The sequence below is a fragment of the Mycteria americana genome, chromosome 2, assembly GCF_035582795.1.
Source record: "Mycteria americana isolate JAX WOST 10 ecotype Jacksonville Zoo and Gardens chromosome 2, USCA_MyAme_1.0, whole genome shotgun sequence".
NCBI lineage: Eukaryota > Metazoa > Chordata > Aves > Ciconiiformes > Ciconiidae > Mycteria > Mycteria americana.
In genome coordinates, this window is record NC_134366.1 from 134,616,763 (window position 1) to 134,633,766 (window position 17,004).

At 36.5% G+C, this 17,004-nt stretch overlaps 1 protein-coding gene across 7 annotated transcripts in view; it reads left to right on the forward strand.

Moving 5' to 3' along the window:
- The window catches only part of CHD7 (chromodomain helicase DNA binding protein 7), a 137,815-nt gene that overhangs the window by 81,557 nt on the left and 39,254 nt on the right, over positions 1-17,004 (forward strand). For all 7 annotated transcript variants that reach the window (XR_012774476.1, XM_075494714.1, XM_075494710.1 and 4 more), the window contains 9 exons: positions 1,517-1,655; positions 5,008-5,145; positions 6,235-6,300; positions 11,356-11,411; positions 12,832-12,946; positions 14,321-14,404; positions 15,337-15,474; positions 15,571-15,692; positions 16,190-16,433. Coding sequence is in view for 6 of the 7 variants with exons in the window: in XM_075494714.1 (XP_075350829.1) it covers positions 1,517-1,655; positions 5,008-5,145; positions 6,235-6,300; positions 11,356-11,411; positions 12,832-12,946; positions 14,321-14,404; positions 15,337-15,474; positions 15,571-15,692; positions 16,190-16,433 (1,102 nt within the window). In the remaining variant the exon portion in view is untranslated. The remainder of the gene's footprint in view (positions 1-1,516; positions 1,656-5,007; positions 5,146-6,234; positions 6,301-11,355; positions 11,412-12,831; positions 12,947-14,320; positions 14,405-15,336; positions 15,475-15,570; positions 15,693-16,189; positions 16,434-17,004) is intronic.

Sequence of the window (17,004 nt, forward strand, 5' to 3'; positions counted from 1 at the left end):
CGGGCTCTTTCCAGGGTGTCAAACCCCCCCACCCCACCCCCCTTTCTTTTTTTGTTTTAAATTCTCACAGTTTGAGGTGGTTTTTTGAGAGGAAAGCTGTGTCCTGCCCTGTAATTTCACGATGATGCAAATTCATTTCTAAAACTCCCGGCCTTTTCACTAGTCAATTTTATTTTATTTTTAAGTCGACATTAGTTTAAACACAGGCTGCAAAAGAGGATAATCCACAACTGAGTTGTCCCAGTCCCCAAGCGACACATAACCATATTTGGGAATTTTAAATTACAGCTCCGAAATACACCTTCAGCGGGCCGGCACGCTGATCACAATGAACAACCTTAAAGCTGATGTTTGTTTGAGAAATTACAAGGCTGGGGATTACAAAGGAAAAACAAACCCCAGGCAGCATCCCGGGTATGAAATTAAAACTTTGAGGGTGCAGAAGCCGTATAAACGTGCCTGCCATTCTGTTTGGCAACCTGTACTCGCTGTTTGTTGGGTACCAGTGCGTAACTCTGCTCTGCTCTTAAATGTCTCGGCAACTTCCATAACCAGCTTGTCAAATCAGGGGGTTGACCACAGAGGGGAAAAAAGACTAGTGAAAACCCACACGAGACTCAAAGGCTAAATGTGCTTAAAATTACTAACTTTTGCCATTGATTCTTTTTCGTTCCCATTTAAACATTTCGCCTCCACAATGCTGAAGATTGTCTTGGTGTGTGACTTGGTGACGATGTTATTTAAAGCTGGATTTTGATATGTGCATCCTCACCCATTTGCACGCCTGTGAGAGCAGTTGGAGAGATGGGGTCCCAGCTCCTCAGGTGGCAAACGTTTTCATGGGGGAGGAGGGGGAGAAACAATCCCCAAAACCTTTCTCCTGCCATCAGTGGATATAGCTTTCTAGTATCATGCAGATGCTGAGATACCAGCTGGGTGGTTCCCGCCGCCCCCCCCCCCCCAAGCTGCGGTTGCATACGTTGAGGCTGTACGGGTGCCCTCAGAGCTGCCACAAAAGTGCCTTTTCTGCTTGGAAATAGCAGGGATGGTAGAAGAAACCAAATAATTTTCTCATTCGGTTGTTTGTTTTGGTAACACTTCCTCTGGTTCTGCTCACCTGGTCCACACAGTTAATATCAAGACAAGTGCATGCATAATCCTGTTTCTCTTCACATGTGTCAGGTTGCCCAAACACCGCTTTCAGAAAGTGCAGGTTTTGAAGAGAGCAGCTCTTCCTTTCCAGTCTCATTTTTAGTTTCTTGTTAAAGACCTATTTAGTGTTGCTGTCTAAGATCTTGAGGGAAAGAAGTGAGGTGTCCGTTGTTAAGGAATGGGAAATGTATAGCGATGGCCCATGCGTCATTGATTTTACAGTTATGTTTAAATACTTATATAAGTAAGGCAGTTGAAAATAATGAAGTCACTGAAAATAAACATCTCACAGATTAACTGTTTTGTTAAGCACTTTCTGCTTACATTTTTGTACAAATATTGATTAAAAATATCTCTGTTTCAGTAACAAGAAACCAGATTCAGAAACTAGTGCTGCAAAGAAGAAGGTTAACAAGGGAAAGGAAGGTTCTGAAAACTCAGATTTGGAAAAAACTCCACCACCATCACCTCATCCTGAAGATGAAGATGACCCAGGGGTTCAGGTAATGCTGTCTTTCAAGTTCAATGTAGCCTTTGACAATTTAGATGCCTAAAACGGTAGTTCTCACAGTCTTTGTTACAGAGATACAGGTATTCAGGTATTTTCTGTGTGGTTTAGAATGGCATACTAAGAAGGTGAGAACTGGAAATCACCGTAGTGAATATTTTACTAAAACAAGTATTTCTCGTCATAATTTTGCTTTACAGTCTTGTTAACCTGCAGATATGTGTACGGTGCTGCTGAGTTTTCACGTGTTCTCTTCCATCACTGTTGCAATTATGGTGCTGAATTTTCTGCTTTGTAGACTTCAGGTACCGTTACGAGGTCTTGCTTATAAGCCTCATGTTTCTTCTTGCATTGGCTTTGCAAACCTTCTGAAATCAAGAATAAGACATGACAAAGCAGCATGTCAGAAATGTACATGTCAGGGACTTGTAACTACCCTGCTTTAATGGATGAAGGGCCTTTTTGCAGGACTGCCAGTCATTGGTTAACATCGATAATTTCTCTTGACCACTGTGCACCTATCACTTTTTTCCTAAACTTTATTTCATGTAAAGAAAATCTGGAAATGGAAATAGCATATATGACAACTTCTGTGTGCTCTGTCATTAGCTTTGTGAAGAAGCGGTCAGGTCCTGGCTTGCTGCTTCTGGCAGTGGTCAGAGTGGGCATTAAAAATAAGAATCCCTTCATGAAGGGGTAGAGGCAAATTGTGACGGGGAAAGTGTGAGACTCCTAAATAGTCATGCTGGTATTACTGAAATCGATTGCATTTGTTGCACATCAGGTTGTGGATGTGTTGCTTCTAGTTACGAGAGATGTCGAGACGGATGATTGCTTGAGAATGAATGGTCAAAGCAGCCTGGTGAAGAGATTGACCAACAGTGGTGTCCTAACACAAACACGGTTTATGCCTTCCCTCTTACTATTTTACAGAAGGATGTAGAATATAATGAAATGTGAGCAATCTAGTGTATTCTAGTTAGAAACAAAAGCAGCAACAGAAGAGAGTGCTATTTCTGATTTGTGCAAACCGTGTATTCTGAATTTTCTAAGTTGAGATACATCATGCAAACAATAAATTTTTGAAGAATAAGTTTTCTGTCCTGTGCCGCAAATCTCTCTCAGCCTGATTAATGGCGCCAACAAAAGATGTAGAAGAAACTTTTGGAGCTGATGGTTTTTTGAGTTGATTTGCAGATGATTATATACTGTGTACCGTTCCATATATATGCATGTTTTGCTTATTTTCAGTTTAGTGGGACAAAACTTTCTCTTTGTGAAACCCAATTGAGTGATAAACTTTACATTTGAAATATTTTTATTCTTTTTGTAAATACAAGTGTTAGGGTATTTGCATCACTTTTTAATTAAATGTAATAAAGTATTTCAGGTAATTTTTGTTTTCTTAATAGTTTCTCGCACTGTGCATGTTATGCGGCACCCACACTTCGTTGCGTAAACTTAGGGAAGGGTTACAACCATATACACTAGGACAGCTAGAATTAATAAACTTGTTATGCATTTCCCAGTTGAGATTGATATTAGGCAGTTGTCTAAAACACCGTTGCATTCTTGGTGTTAAATACTGAGTCTTCTGGAACAATATTATGTAGTAATGCACAAAGTGATGCATTGTTATCTTTAGACAAGAAAAATACTTACTTTTATGTGTTACCATACAGATTTTTTTAATATTCCATTATCAAGCCTGTTACTCACCTTTCTACCTGTAGATCAGTTAATGAGTAGAAGGTAATCTGATGCAGGTAAATGTATGCACAGTTTCTGACAACAGAGCATAACAACTGCAAAGCCTCATGTGGATGTTAGAGGAAACAGGAAGCTAACCAAGTCAATAAAATTCAAATATAGAGGATTACTATAAGGTTTTAGGCATCCTTTCTATTGGGGAAACGGAAGAAGAGATTTTTGGCACCAAAAATAATGGTAAGACTTACCTATTGAGCCAAAAGAAAATTGATGTTTTCCCATCAGTGATTATGGAAATGAGGATGCAAATTTGCCAAGTGGTATCTATTTTCAAGTATAAAAATATTGTTAAAGTTTTGTGGGAACCCCCCCATAAGTTACTACGTTAAAGGTAGAAGCCATATCACCATTGTTTAAAAGGGTGATGTAAACTTAACCTTTGCTCAAAAATTTCATTTTCAGTTAAAGAAAGAATTTCTAATTTTGTGAAGTGCATCAGATATTTGTGCTTTAAAAAGTATGATTAACTATCTAAAAGTAAATATTTGACTTTCTCTGTGTACATTGGGAGACCCGGGTGCATAGCTCTGTTAAACAAGCTACATAAGTATTTGCATGTACCGGTGAAGATGTGTGTTAAGCTGAGAAATATATAAAAATAAGTAGTATATCAATTCATAAAGATGTTTTTTTAACAGTTGATGTTCAACATCTTTTTTTTTTTTTTTTAATAGATACATCAGTGCTTTGAGCTATTTGATGCTCAGTTGATAGTTTCCTTCAACAGCATATGCTCTGAGCTTTTCAAAAGATATACCTGATGCAGACTATCTGGGAATTTGAATTTTACTGTTGCAGAAAATGGTGTCTGGCGCACTGAGTGTCAAGTTGCAAATTCTGTCGAATGCATGCTCGTGTATTTTACAGATCGTTTTCTGAAATTTCTCTGAAGCTTTCTCTCATCGTGGAGATGAGAGTATGGGGACACAGAAACCATGTTTGCAGTTTGGGGTGATCTGAGTTTTTCATTTTCCTCTATTAGTTTGGGGTCTTTTCCCATGCTGTGCTGCAGGATGTCTTTCTAAACAGTGCTGGGTCAGTGGAGTGAGGAAATTGTATTTCATTGTATTTCCCCTACAAGATCATCTGGGTACAACTGGGCGGATGGGGAGAGCAAGAAAGTGTGTTGTCACTGCTTAGCAACGCTATGGGCCACGCTGCGGAAAGGTGGTGTTTGGTTCCTGCATTGGCCATCTGTCAAAGTTTGTCGTAGACGTGAATTGAGGGGTGCAACTTCTTGTATTTTAATTGCTTTCTGAGATACGCTTTTTAATTTTCTAATGTGGTTTTAGTAATGCTAAAAAAAAAAAAACAAACTGCTTTGCAACTCAGAACAAGCATGAAGTGGGTTTTTTTCTTTGTTTTTTTGTTTTGTTTTTTAACAGAAGTTAAAAGCAGCTAACAGGCAGGAGTTTAGAATAGTAGTATCTTGATTCCACTATTTCTGTCAGGGTGCTGAAAAATAATAGTTTTTGCTGCACACTAGTGTATTTGAGAAATACGAAGAAGTTTTCTCAGTTACTCTGCAATCTTACCAGTTTTGCTTCTCATGAAAAATATCATGCTTTTCTATTTAGAAGCGACGCTCCAGCAGGCAGGTGAAGAGGAAGCGTTATACAGAAGACCTGGAGTTCAAGATTTCAGATGAGGAGGCTGATGATGCTGATGCTGCTGGAAGAGACTCTCCTTCAAATACTTCTCAGTCAGAGCAACAGGTCAGATATGAACGGACTGGAAAGATGGCTGTAACTGCAGCGTTCAAGGTTCAAATATGGGCCCTTTTTCTGAATGGTATTCATCCATGGTTGGCACAGTGTGCCAGAAGGCATTAGCTTTTTACCTTCTTAAAGGATATATTAATTCATGACTTTGTTTACAAGCTGATGATATGCAATTTGACACAGTTCTTTGAAATTAATGGTCTCTCCTGAAAGGAAACCTAAATTGGACTGCTAGGAGTCTTGAATTTAGTTCTGTGAATTCAGTGGCCTGGCTTCTATGACTTTAATAAACCACTCAAGCTTGTCCCCTGCTGCTAGGCACCATAAGAACCCCTTTATGAAATTACTGCCTTGTAGTACCCAGCAGGGTACACTTTATTCTCTGTGCAATGTAAATGATGGATAAAATAGTTTGAATAAGATGAGGGGTAATAATATAAGGATGACTGTTGTAACAAGCTCATTGTTTTGTAGTGCTTTTTCAAAGAACTACTTCACTTAACTAACTGATGACCTGTTGGAGAATATATACATGTTCTTTGGTATTTCATTTGGCAATTTGTTAAGCCCTGTGAAATATTGTATGTGATCTCCATTGTTAATTGTGTCTTATCAGAAGGAGAATTTGGTAGGTTTGCCTGCAGTTGTAATAGTGAATTAATGTAACAGTGTGATAGAGAATCACAGGCAATTGTGATAGCGATTGTGTGGACACTTACACAGCCAGCTAGAGTTTTTTTGAACATCTTCTAATATTTAGGCTCTATAGTCCTGAAAGCATGTGTTATTTTAGGAGAGGTGAACTGCCCATGTGGTTATATCTGTGTATCTGTGCATGTCAGCCTTAGCAAGAGACCTAGAGTTGCATTAGCTCTTAAAAATGGGTTTAAACAAGTATCCTTCAATCCTTTATTATGGTATTAAATCTGTTTGAATCCTCCCAGTTCTCATGCTAGGGGGGGAGAAGTCCTCCTGTGTGTTAAACTGCTGTTGCAAAAAATGATTTCAAGTCTTTCTAATGAAGGAAGTCTTTAAGTAACAAAGATGTACTCCCATAACTCTTCTGTGGTATTTATGATGTAGGAATCTGCTGATGCTGAAGGTCCTGTTGTGGAGAAAATCATGAGTAGCCGTTCAGTCAAGAAAAAGGTAAAACAAAACAAAACCCCTTCCCCTCATATTTTTAAACAGGCTAAGCATTTTTCTGCAGAAGCCTCTATTAAGTTCTTAATATACCTCAGATATTCCAAACTGAAAAACTGTTTTATTGAATAGAGGAGTGTCTTTAGATGGTATTTAACATGCTTTTGGATAAACGTACACAAAACAGATTACTTGTTTAGTCTTCCCCTCCTTTCTTGCGTTTCTTCAGATGAGAATTTTGATTTTTGCAAATTTACATACCTGGGTGAAATCTATGGTGCTTTTCAGTTCAGAGTGATGTTTCATGGGAGTTTGTGGAGTGAGAGAACTCTCCTGCATCCTAAGTTTTTGCCTTTTCTAGTAAAGAAAAATTCTTGCCCATAATTTTTACATCTTTTGATAATGGTTGTGCTTAGCAGCTAAAACAACTTTACATGCGATCAGGTACATTACGTATACAGGTGATTAATACCTTCCTTGTCACTATGCTAAGATGGTGAAAGAAACATTCTCTTTAGTTAAGTGTGGTTCTCTTTTAATTCTGCCCTGGTGGCTAGTTAGGTTCTTATTTTGCTTACAGATTCTTCTAATCTGCTTGACAACTTGATTGGCCTTTGCACTTCCAAACTATTAAACTCTGAGTAGGAAGTAGAAAATAACTTGTTCCAAAAGGGGCATTATTATATTTTATGGACTCTTTTGTGTAGCTAATTCTCTGGCTTGTACTGCAGTTGGGCAGAAAGCTGTCTGATGTATATAGATATGGTACTCATGTTGATCTTAGTTAACCAGAAGTATTTCTTTTCCTCAGAGTGTTAATTTTCAGATTGGAGGAGGGAAAGTTGCCTTTATTCATGGATTATTTTTTTTTCATGTTGTGGCATTTTGTTTGGGGGTGTGTGTGTTTGTTTTTTAATTTTATTGCTACTGTCATAAAATCATTAACAGCTTTGTAAACCTAAATTCATGCAATGTCATGACTGGCTGTGATTGAATTTGACCTGTTTCTGCAGCTTTCATGGTGCAAAAACTCTAGGGCTTTTATTGAAGTCCAGAGCTACATTTTGTGTTTCAAACCATAGGCTTATTTTTCAGGTAACTTCATGTAATATAAACTCAGTAATTAGTTGTCCTGATGGTCTACTAGGCAGGAGAGGAGAATGTGGCCTTTTCATAAATGTCTTTACATTGGAAGCTGTTTTTCACCAATTACTCTTCTCTTCTTCCTCTCCCCTGCAAACAAAGGTGTGATTACTCATGGGGAGTGTGTATTTTGCTGCAGTTTGTGGGAAGTGGTTGGTCTGCTGCCTACATGTCTTTGATTGCAAGCTCTGCTGGAGGCAAGCTCTATTTTGAGCTCTTTCTTTAATGTTTTTCATGGATTGTATTTGCAGTTTGAGGGGTGTCTCTTCTTTCCCTGCTCTTCTCCCTAGCCCTCTCCAAAATCCAAAAAAAATGGATTTCACGATGTTAATATTTAACATCTGAAGTATCCAACTGTGCTTTTATTAAAGGTCTTTTACACTCTTACTAACGTCATCAAAACCCTGGTTGTTAGATTACTAATCAAAGTAAAATTGCTGCGATCAGGACCAGTGAATAAAATAAACATGAGGAAAGGCTTCAACTAGGAAACCTTTCAGTGGATTAGGTTGTAACAAAGATGTTGCGTTCAAGTAAAGGACATTAGATAATATGCTTTTGGAGCGGTATTCTTATGATAAAATTATGCTGGTTTTCTAAACAATAGCCTTAGTCTAGTTTTGGAGTTGCCAGCCATGATGCAGCACTGTACTTGCAACCATTTTTTAAATGTACAGAATAAAAGGTAGAAATTACTTTAGTTTATGTTTGAAGTATAAAAGACAATGTTTTTCCCTGTTGTTCTTAACACGGAATTTTGAATTCTGTTGAATACTCTTCTCTCCTGCAGAAAGTATTAAGTACACGTATCACTCTCTTTCCAAACCATCACAGTCCTGATGTCTTCAGTTTGTATGTGGAAATTTTTCATTTTTCTAATTATTTTCTTGGCCAGCTTCAGTCCCCTTTGAATTTCTGTTCCTTAACTTTGAAAAGGAATGGCTAGAATTAAATATGCTATTCAGCACAAATAGCACATATTATGGAAATATGAGGAGTTTGTGGAACATTATACCTGCATGTTACACATCTGAATTTCTTTTTGCCTACAAATACATGGTGAGAATTAGATCTAATTGAACTGTGTACAAATACCTACATCTCTTCCACAAACTGATTAGTTTACAGTGTTTGTCTATCTAGTGCTGTGTATCAGTTGAGGTGATTGTTTTTAATGTGTTGCTTTGCATCTGTTATTAATGTGTTCTGTTGACTATTTTTCTAGCAGTTGATATTTCTGGTTGGGTTTTGGTTTTGTGGGGTTTTTTGTTGCTGCTGTTTTGGGTTTTTTGAGGGTTGTTTTTGTGTTCTGTTTTTTTGGTTTTGTTTTGTTTTTAAGCTCGCTCTTGTCTCTATACCCGAGTGGCTTGCTTAAATAACTTTTGTGTTAGCAGGTATTACTGTATCACTTCTGTGGCAATGGCAGTGCAAGGCTGTGTGCTCTTAAGTATTTGCTTGAAGGAAGGGATCATTTATTTCTTCAATTATCTGCAGAGACTGTGGATCAGATTGTCAATTATGGCCGCACCTGAGCAATGATAATTTGAAATGTCCTGCATTGCCCAAGTCTGCCATGCGCTATTTTAGGATGTCTGCGTAATCAGTTTTGGGAGAATTTTGCATAAATGTTCCATCTCGCCTTTTTACCTGGTTAACGTAAATGTACGTGTAGTGGGGGTTGGACAGTGATGTCAAAGGCATAAGCTTCTGTCTCGTATATCCTAAACTGAGGTATTGTTAAACCCTACTTGAGGGCTGGTGATGGTAGCTTGATTAGAATTTTTTTTTTTTTTGGCCATAAGCGTGAATGCCAGAGTAAGATTTTTAAAAAGATTTTTTTCTGAAATATTTCTTATTTACGTGAATCTTTGATGCACACTTATAGAACATATAGTAACATAGACCAGTTATTACCTATTAGACAATACAAAAGTACGTTTTACTCATGAGAGTTACAGGATTTATCAAGATTTACATTGTAAATGATTGTTACTAAGTTGGCAGTTGACAGAAAATATACTTGACTGAAATGCTGTTGAGGGGAAGTTAAATTGGCTAATATGAAACCTTTATATAAAGGTGTTTAACCATGTTGTCATTGTACGATTGATGTATCTCAAAGGATTCTGATTTAAAACTAATCAAAGAGACTTGGCCATAATACATTTCAGAAAATAAGAAAAGTTAATGTCTTAAATTTAGGGATGACTTCTTAAAGACAGATTTTGCCTCAGGGTAGTAAATAGATTCAGATAATGAGATCTCAATTTTTTAATATTTTTTTAATACAGTTTTGACCTCTAAATATGAATACCTTCTTGAGATATACTCCCTTTTAAATTTTTTGTTAAAAAAAAAAAAAAAATCTTGATGGTCTTCAAATTCCTTCCTTTGACAGTATGTTTGTAAGTGACAGAGAAGCTTCTTCCCTGTGTTTAGGGTTAGGAGATAGTTTATCTTCTTCAACAGAGGACTCAAGAAGATCAAGAAGTAGCACTAGGAATACCTTATCTTCTTCCATTTTTTTCAGGGAGAACTAGGTGGAAGCTGTTGTTGCTCCTCTCTCTAGAAGGGAACACAAGCAGACAGTACTGGAGTGATACAAACACTAAAATGATAACATTCCTTGCTAGTCTGGAAGAGAAGGAATACTATGTAAATCAGGGATTAGGAATGCATTAACTTTTTCTTTACTGTGCTACAACAGAGTTTAATGCAACTGCTGCTGTGGTTCTTTAATTGCGCTGCAATGGAAGTAATATCTAGCCAGTAACTTTTCTTTTGAGAGAGAATTTGGAAGATGGCAATTTATCCTCTAGCTTCAGAGTAGTCTCTCATATATATATGTGTGTGTATATATACATATATGTATTTTTTTCTCTTTTATATATATATATATATATATATAAAAAGATAGAGGATGTTGACTTACACAGGGGTCAATTGTTTTGTCTGTTTAGCACTACATACTATATTTATTACAGATGTTGTTGTCCCTGATGAACTATGTAAAACAGAAAATCCTCTTCTATTTAAAATTGTTCCCAAGTTCATTAGTAAACACAAACCGTTAATGTTGTGACGTAAACTGAATTCTAAGCGTGTGCCTGGTGCACTGTCCTTAGTTTGTCCTATGGCTGGGTTCAGGAGTAATTCAACAAAGTATTACATGCCATATGTTATGCGATACTTCGGCACTAGGGATGAGTTAAGGGTAGTCTCAGCCCGTAGCACGGAATGCCCTTGGTTTTGCTGGTTTATATCACAACTTTAACCTTGCTTTAAATGTAGGTTTTGGGTGTTAATTTAATTTGGCTGCTCTGTATGTGAGACATCTTGCCTGAGTGAATTTAATTGCACCATTGAGTAAAACTAAAGCCATGAACACTGATGCACTAAAATTCTAGCAGAGGTATAAGGTTTAGTTTTATATGGCTTCTTGTTTGGAGTTATTAACTATATGGAGGAATAAACCCCCTTTAAAACTCTTTTTTAAAACATTACAAAACCCACAATGTAAAGTTGCCATGAGCCAGCCAAAAATAATACATATGGCATTCAGGAGTGCAGTTGCTAATTGGCTGCTGCCTGAGAAAATGGTACACTTGGCTTCTACTTAACACTGTGGGTTTGGCAGAAAGCCAGATTTGGGGTGAGGTTGTGAATGAAGCTGCATGTGGTTAGGGAGGAGTTCAAATGATTCATGTCTTGGAAGTTATAGTAAGCAGTGCAGTATGTACTTGGGTAAGCTGCTGGAGGAAACTCCTCACCCATGTCCTCCCCCTACAAATGCTTTCCGACACCTCCACTTGTCTCTCTATGTGGGGACCATATTCTGTATTTCGGTTAGTTTTAATCATTAACTAAATTGGGCTGTTTAGTGGTTTAATTCACATTTCAACAATTCTTTTCTTATAGATGGAGAATGGAGAGGAGGTAGAAGTAGAGGAATTCTATGTAAAGTACAAAAACTTGTAAGTAAAGTTATAGGTTTGATTACTATCTTTAAGTTCACGTAACTTCCAAATAGTTTTTAAAGACTGGTTTTGTAAATGATATAACTGTTACTATCCAACTTTAAACATTTCTAATGTTTCATTCAAAACAGTGGCAAATAAACAGGGAAATACCTTGCATTGGTGGTACTGGGTTTGATAGTGTCGTCTTAATTTGTGTTCTCTCTGAAATGAAATCCGTAGGTAAAATTGCTCTGCTATTAAAAACTTTAATCTAAGGCTCATTATGCATGCAGATTCATGAGCACATACCTGTGCTGTGTAGATCTAACTGCAAACTACTCAAAAATAACCGTTAACGTTGTTTCAAAAACAGGATTTGTATTAAACAAAATGTCTAAGATAACAAATCAGATGGCTTCCAATATTCCAGCAGATAGCTACCCCTCTGTAAGAGGGATGTAATAGTGGTGAGAATAGCAGGTTGTTTCACTTCTGGGCTCTGAAACTGCAATGCAATCACTATTTAAAACAAGATACTTCACAGCTGGATAAGCTCATTTTTCTTTCAGAAAAATAGCATATCTTGTTTAATTTCAGCAAATTTTCCATCTGAGAGACAGAAATTTCCTTAAAGTAGGTTTCTTGCAGCTAACTGCGGATAGTTGACTTCACTTTAAATATGTTGCCACCTTTGTACCTTTTGCACTGTATTGATTATTGCATGATGTTTAATAGCTTAATTATGCTTTGTTTAGTTTTATTACATTGGCATGTAATTTTTGTATTAACTATTTGTGTCTTAGACTTCTTATGAGTCTGTCAAAAGTTAGATTGCTAAATTTATAAAGTGGGACTAGCCATTTTGGCAGAGATACTGTTCCTTACTTTCTGTTTTCTTAAAAGATGAATGATTACCATGGAAGTGCATTTACAGAGGTTTTTCTTCCTATCAGTGTTAAAACTTCAATTGACTCATGCGACTTTCAATTACAATGCTATTCTCACAAAAAACAGTGTATAGCATGTTAGTATTTAAAATATTGGAGTATTTTTATTAACTTCTAAAGCCCCTACTCTTGGCTAGAATATGATGTTAAATAATGACACTTATGATAAATGTCTTGTATAGCAATTATGTTTTAAGTATGCCCAATGAAAATCATCTTAACTTTGTGCCAAACACTAAATGTATGGGGTATGTATTTAAATTTTGAGTGGGAGTTGTTTTTATTTACTGACAAGTTTCTCCATTAGTAAGTGTAATTACTTCCAGTAAAGATGATTTGTTAATAACCTGTATGATGAAGAAGATAGTGTCCTGTTTTCCAAGCATGGCACTACAATGTGCTGGAAAGATCTAGCTATACTAGTGGGATACATAGGAGTATGCAATGGAAGCATAGTTTTGAGTAAGATTTTCTGTTTCATCTTCTAGTTCTTACCTTCATTGTCAGTGGGCGTCTGTGGAAGAGCTGGACAAAGACAAGAGAATTCAGCAGAAGATTAAGCGGTTTAAGGCAAAACAGGGCCAGAACAAATTCCTTTCAGAAGTACGATTTGTTTGTTTCTTTCTTTCTTTTAGGTATTTAAGGAATATTCTTATGAATTCTTGTTCTGTATATAGGCAGAAGATTTTGAACACCTGTGTGATATATCAGTAGCATTTATTCTGGTATAAAGTATGACCATTCTTGATCCAAGTCTTGCAAGCTTATGAACTCAAGTCATCTATCCTGACTGTATACTTTTTACCATAGTTTTTTTTTTTCTTAAAGTGAGTGGTTAGTTGTTTGCATTGTAAGCATGACTCTTACTGAATCGGTACCAGGTCTCTTTTCTCAGGAGCTGATTATGCCAGAAAAATGCATCACATTTTTCTGTGTTATGGACTGCTGCTCGCTAGGGATTCTAGGCTTTTTACCATCAATTTAATTTCACTTAGAGCCACAAGTAGTAGTGTGGCAGGGGTCCTGTCAATAAAAGACCAGATCTGCTGATTTGTGTCTCTGAAAGCTTACCTTTCAGTAAAATGCTGTCTTTTGAGAAAAAAAAAATAGGTTCATGTGCTACTGTATTTATTTATTTTTATTTATTTTTACTGTATAGTTGAAGCTGAACAAAACCTGTTGCAAATGGAATACTTCCATCTGTTCTCAGTGAAGATGCCTGGAATTGCTTCTTTTTTAATTTTTTTTTTTTTTTAATCTATGTCCAAGTGGGTCACAAGTTACTGTAAATACTTGGAATTTGTTCTTGTTTTAGAAAAAGCTATCAAAATGTACATAGTCTTTAGTCCTTTTGTTTGCCTTTTCTATTGGAGGGGATCTTAAAAGTATAAAATGAAACAGAACACTTTAGTACACAAGAGAATCCCGTAAGTTGTTGAAGGGATAAGAAAGAACATAACAAATTGTGATTTTTTTGGAGAAACTGTGTATGCATGCAGTGTCTTTTCTCTTTTTCTGAAATAATAATCTTTGAATCTTGCTTATAAAGCAGTTAGACAATTCCTGTAGTTAAAATAATCCAAAGGCACTTAGTGTACAAGGCTCTAATTTCTTTATTGCAAGCTGTAGTTTTCAAGAATGCTAAATGCATTGCATGCCATAAGCCTTTTCGATTGCTCATTAGTGAATTGTAATTTCACACTTCATTTAAAATATTCTTAAACATTCTCTCACAGTAAAAGGTTTCACACAGTAATTAAGAGGCCCAGTTAACAAAGTCTGAGAAGTCTGATTCCCTCACGGGGAATGATCTTGCTGAATTGTAGCATTTCAATTAACATGTTGAAGTTTGCCAAATATAAATTCTATGTCACTGTGACCCAAAATATTATTGCCTGGTGAGATATATAATCATTTTTCCTCTCAGGAAGGGCTAATAGAGATATCTTTTATATTTTTGCCTCTCTCCTTGAACAGATTGATGATGAGCTTTTTAATCCAGATTATGTGGAAGTTGATCGAATCATGGATTTTTCACGTAGCACAGATGATAACGGAGAGGTAAACAAAACTTTTAGTGCATCTGTAGTTACATAGACCTTGTGTTTAGAATTTAATGTGAATGTATTAAACGCTTCAGAAGCTACCAGAGTATATGTGTGTAGAAAATAAGAACATGTTTGAGAAAACATTGTCTAATATAGCAGTTTCCCTAAAATAAAGGCGTTTAAGTGAGAATTCCAAACTTCTTAGAAGTCACCTATATTTAAAAAAAAAAATACAAAAAAAACCAAACCCCAACAACAAAAAAACCTTCTGATATGTAGGTCTGAGGTTGTATGTAATACTGTAGAAATACGATGTCCATGCAGGTCATACAGAATTTAAATGAAAATTGCAAGAATCTTAGCTAAATGCCATAATAGTTTAGACATTGTTTAGACTATCTGTGGCAGAAGAGGTCCTGAATTCACTGCTTCTTACTTTTTAATGACTTGTTCTGCAGAACAAGATCACTTTGTCTTCCAGGAGACTCCTTTTTGGTCCTGGGAGAATAGAAAGCTTCACTGACAGTGTCAGTGTTTCCATATTGCTCTGTCCATGAATGGTGGTGGTTGGGTTGCCTGCTGGGAAGTTTCTGGTGACACTGATAAGAAAACACAGTTGGCTGTTTAAATATGTGGTAGAGTATAGAAATTGTAACAGTTGGAAAATGAATAGTGTTTTACTTCTAAATTTTAGTGTAACCTTAGTGATTTCAAATGTAGCGTTGTGCTTGTTTTGGTGGTAAGCCTACATTCCCGGCATTATAATCTTGCTTCGTTAGGTTGTCAAGGTGTCAGCCTGCTCTTTGCTTATTCTTTTGGCTGATTGAGACGTTCAGGTCTGGTAAAGCTTTTTGAATTGTATGTAGCCTGCAGATCTCCTGTAAAAATGGTTACACTTTCATTCTTTCTAAACTGTGATGTAATCTTATTTTTGTCTTAACAAAGCCTGTAACGCATTATCTGGTGAAATGGTGTTCGCTTCCTTATGAAGACAGCACTTGGGAGCTCAAGCAAGACATCGACCAAGCTAAGATCGAAGAATTTGAGAAACTGATGTCTAGGGAGCCAGAAATAGAGCGTGTGGTAAGAATTGGCTCCATATAGAGGATTTTATTTGAAAATAGTAAAGTAATGTGGTCTTTTAGAAACCACTAATGGGATTTGCTGTATTTGAAACAGGAGCGACCTCCTGCCGATGACTGGAAGAAATCGGAGAGTTCCAGGGAGTATAAAAACAATAACAAACTCAGGGAATACCAGTTGGAGGGAGTAAACTGGCTTCTTTTCAATTGGTACAACACGTACGTAAAATATTGCTTACTGCTGAATCCTGCTTTGGAAAAGATTTTATAGCTTATTTGGAACAATAACCTTTTAAACTAGTCTTCTAAAGCGAGGTTTTAGAATTATTTACACGTCTCATTTTTTGCTGCAGGAATCATATACAAACTAATTTTGGGTGGATAACATAATGTTACATAACATGAATATTTCACATTCTTGTGGCAAATGCTTTTGCATGTGTATGTGTTCATGCACACCCTTGCTGCCCCATCCTCCCCCATGTGAACTGGAGAGGTACATAATATGGATATATTCATACTTATTGCATCACAAATCGTAACATTTATTTAAAATGCAAAAAGATTGTGATGTCTTTTCAGTGCAAACTTGCCATTCTAGAAATTTCTGTTTTATTCAGTTTAGCTCTTTACTGATTTTCTGTGCTTTAAGTTAGGAGTAAATAATTCAGACTGGTTTGTTTGATTGTTTGTTTGTTTGTTTTTATTGTTTTCAGACGAAACTGCATTTTAGCAGATGAAATGGGGTTGGGAAAGACTATCCAGTCCATTACGTTTCTCTATGAGATATATTTGAAAGGAATCCATGGTCCTTTCTTGGTTATTGCACCATTGTCCACAATTCCCAACTGGGAAAGGGAGTTCCGCACCTGGACAGAGTTGAATGTGGTGGTGTATCATGGGAGTCAAGCAAGCCGACGGACCATCCAGTTGTATGAAATGTATTTCAAAGATCCACAGGTAAAAGCTCTTCATGATTTTTCTTTTTCTCTTTTTTGTATATGCTTTACTGTTGTTTATTAATCTAAGCATCAATTAGGGTTTTAGTACTGATACAGTAGGTTTTAGCCAATAATGAAGGCATATGTATTAATAAAGAGAGTGCTTTTTAATAGTAACCAAGATATCAGCTGGAAATAGAGAGGGACCAAGAGTTACTGAGATGGTGCAACTCTTGTTCAGGGTTTCATTGTTTTATACAAGGTTTTCATTATTTTGCATTCCTGAGGAGAGCTGGCGGAAAAGATTCTTAATGGAGAAACTACTTTAATTGGAACTAAGCTTAAAAATCAATCTTTGCCTACCATTCCAGGAAAAGATCAGCTTCTAGAAATTAAACTTGTTGATTCTTCTTTATCAAGTTTCATAAATCAGATATATCTTGAATCTGTGTTACTGCGCTCAGGTTGAATAGTTCTTACGAGAGAAGGAAAGCAGGTATGGAAAAGTTTGGGGGTAGAAACAGGAAATTATTTGGAAAACTGAATTTATGAAGAACAACAGATCTCTACACTTAAATGCATGGCTTTGC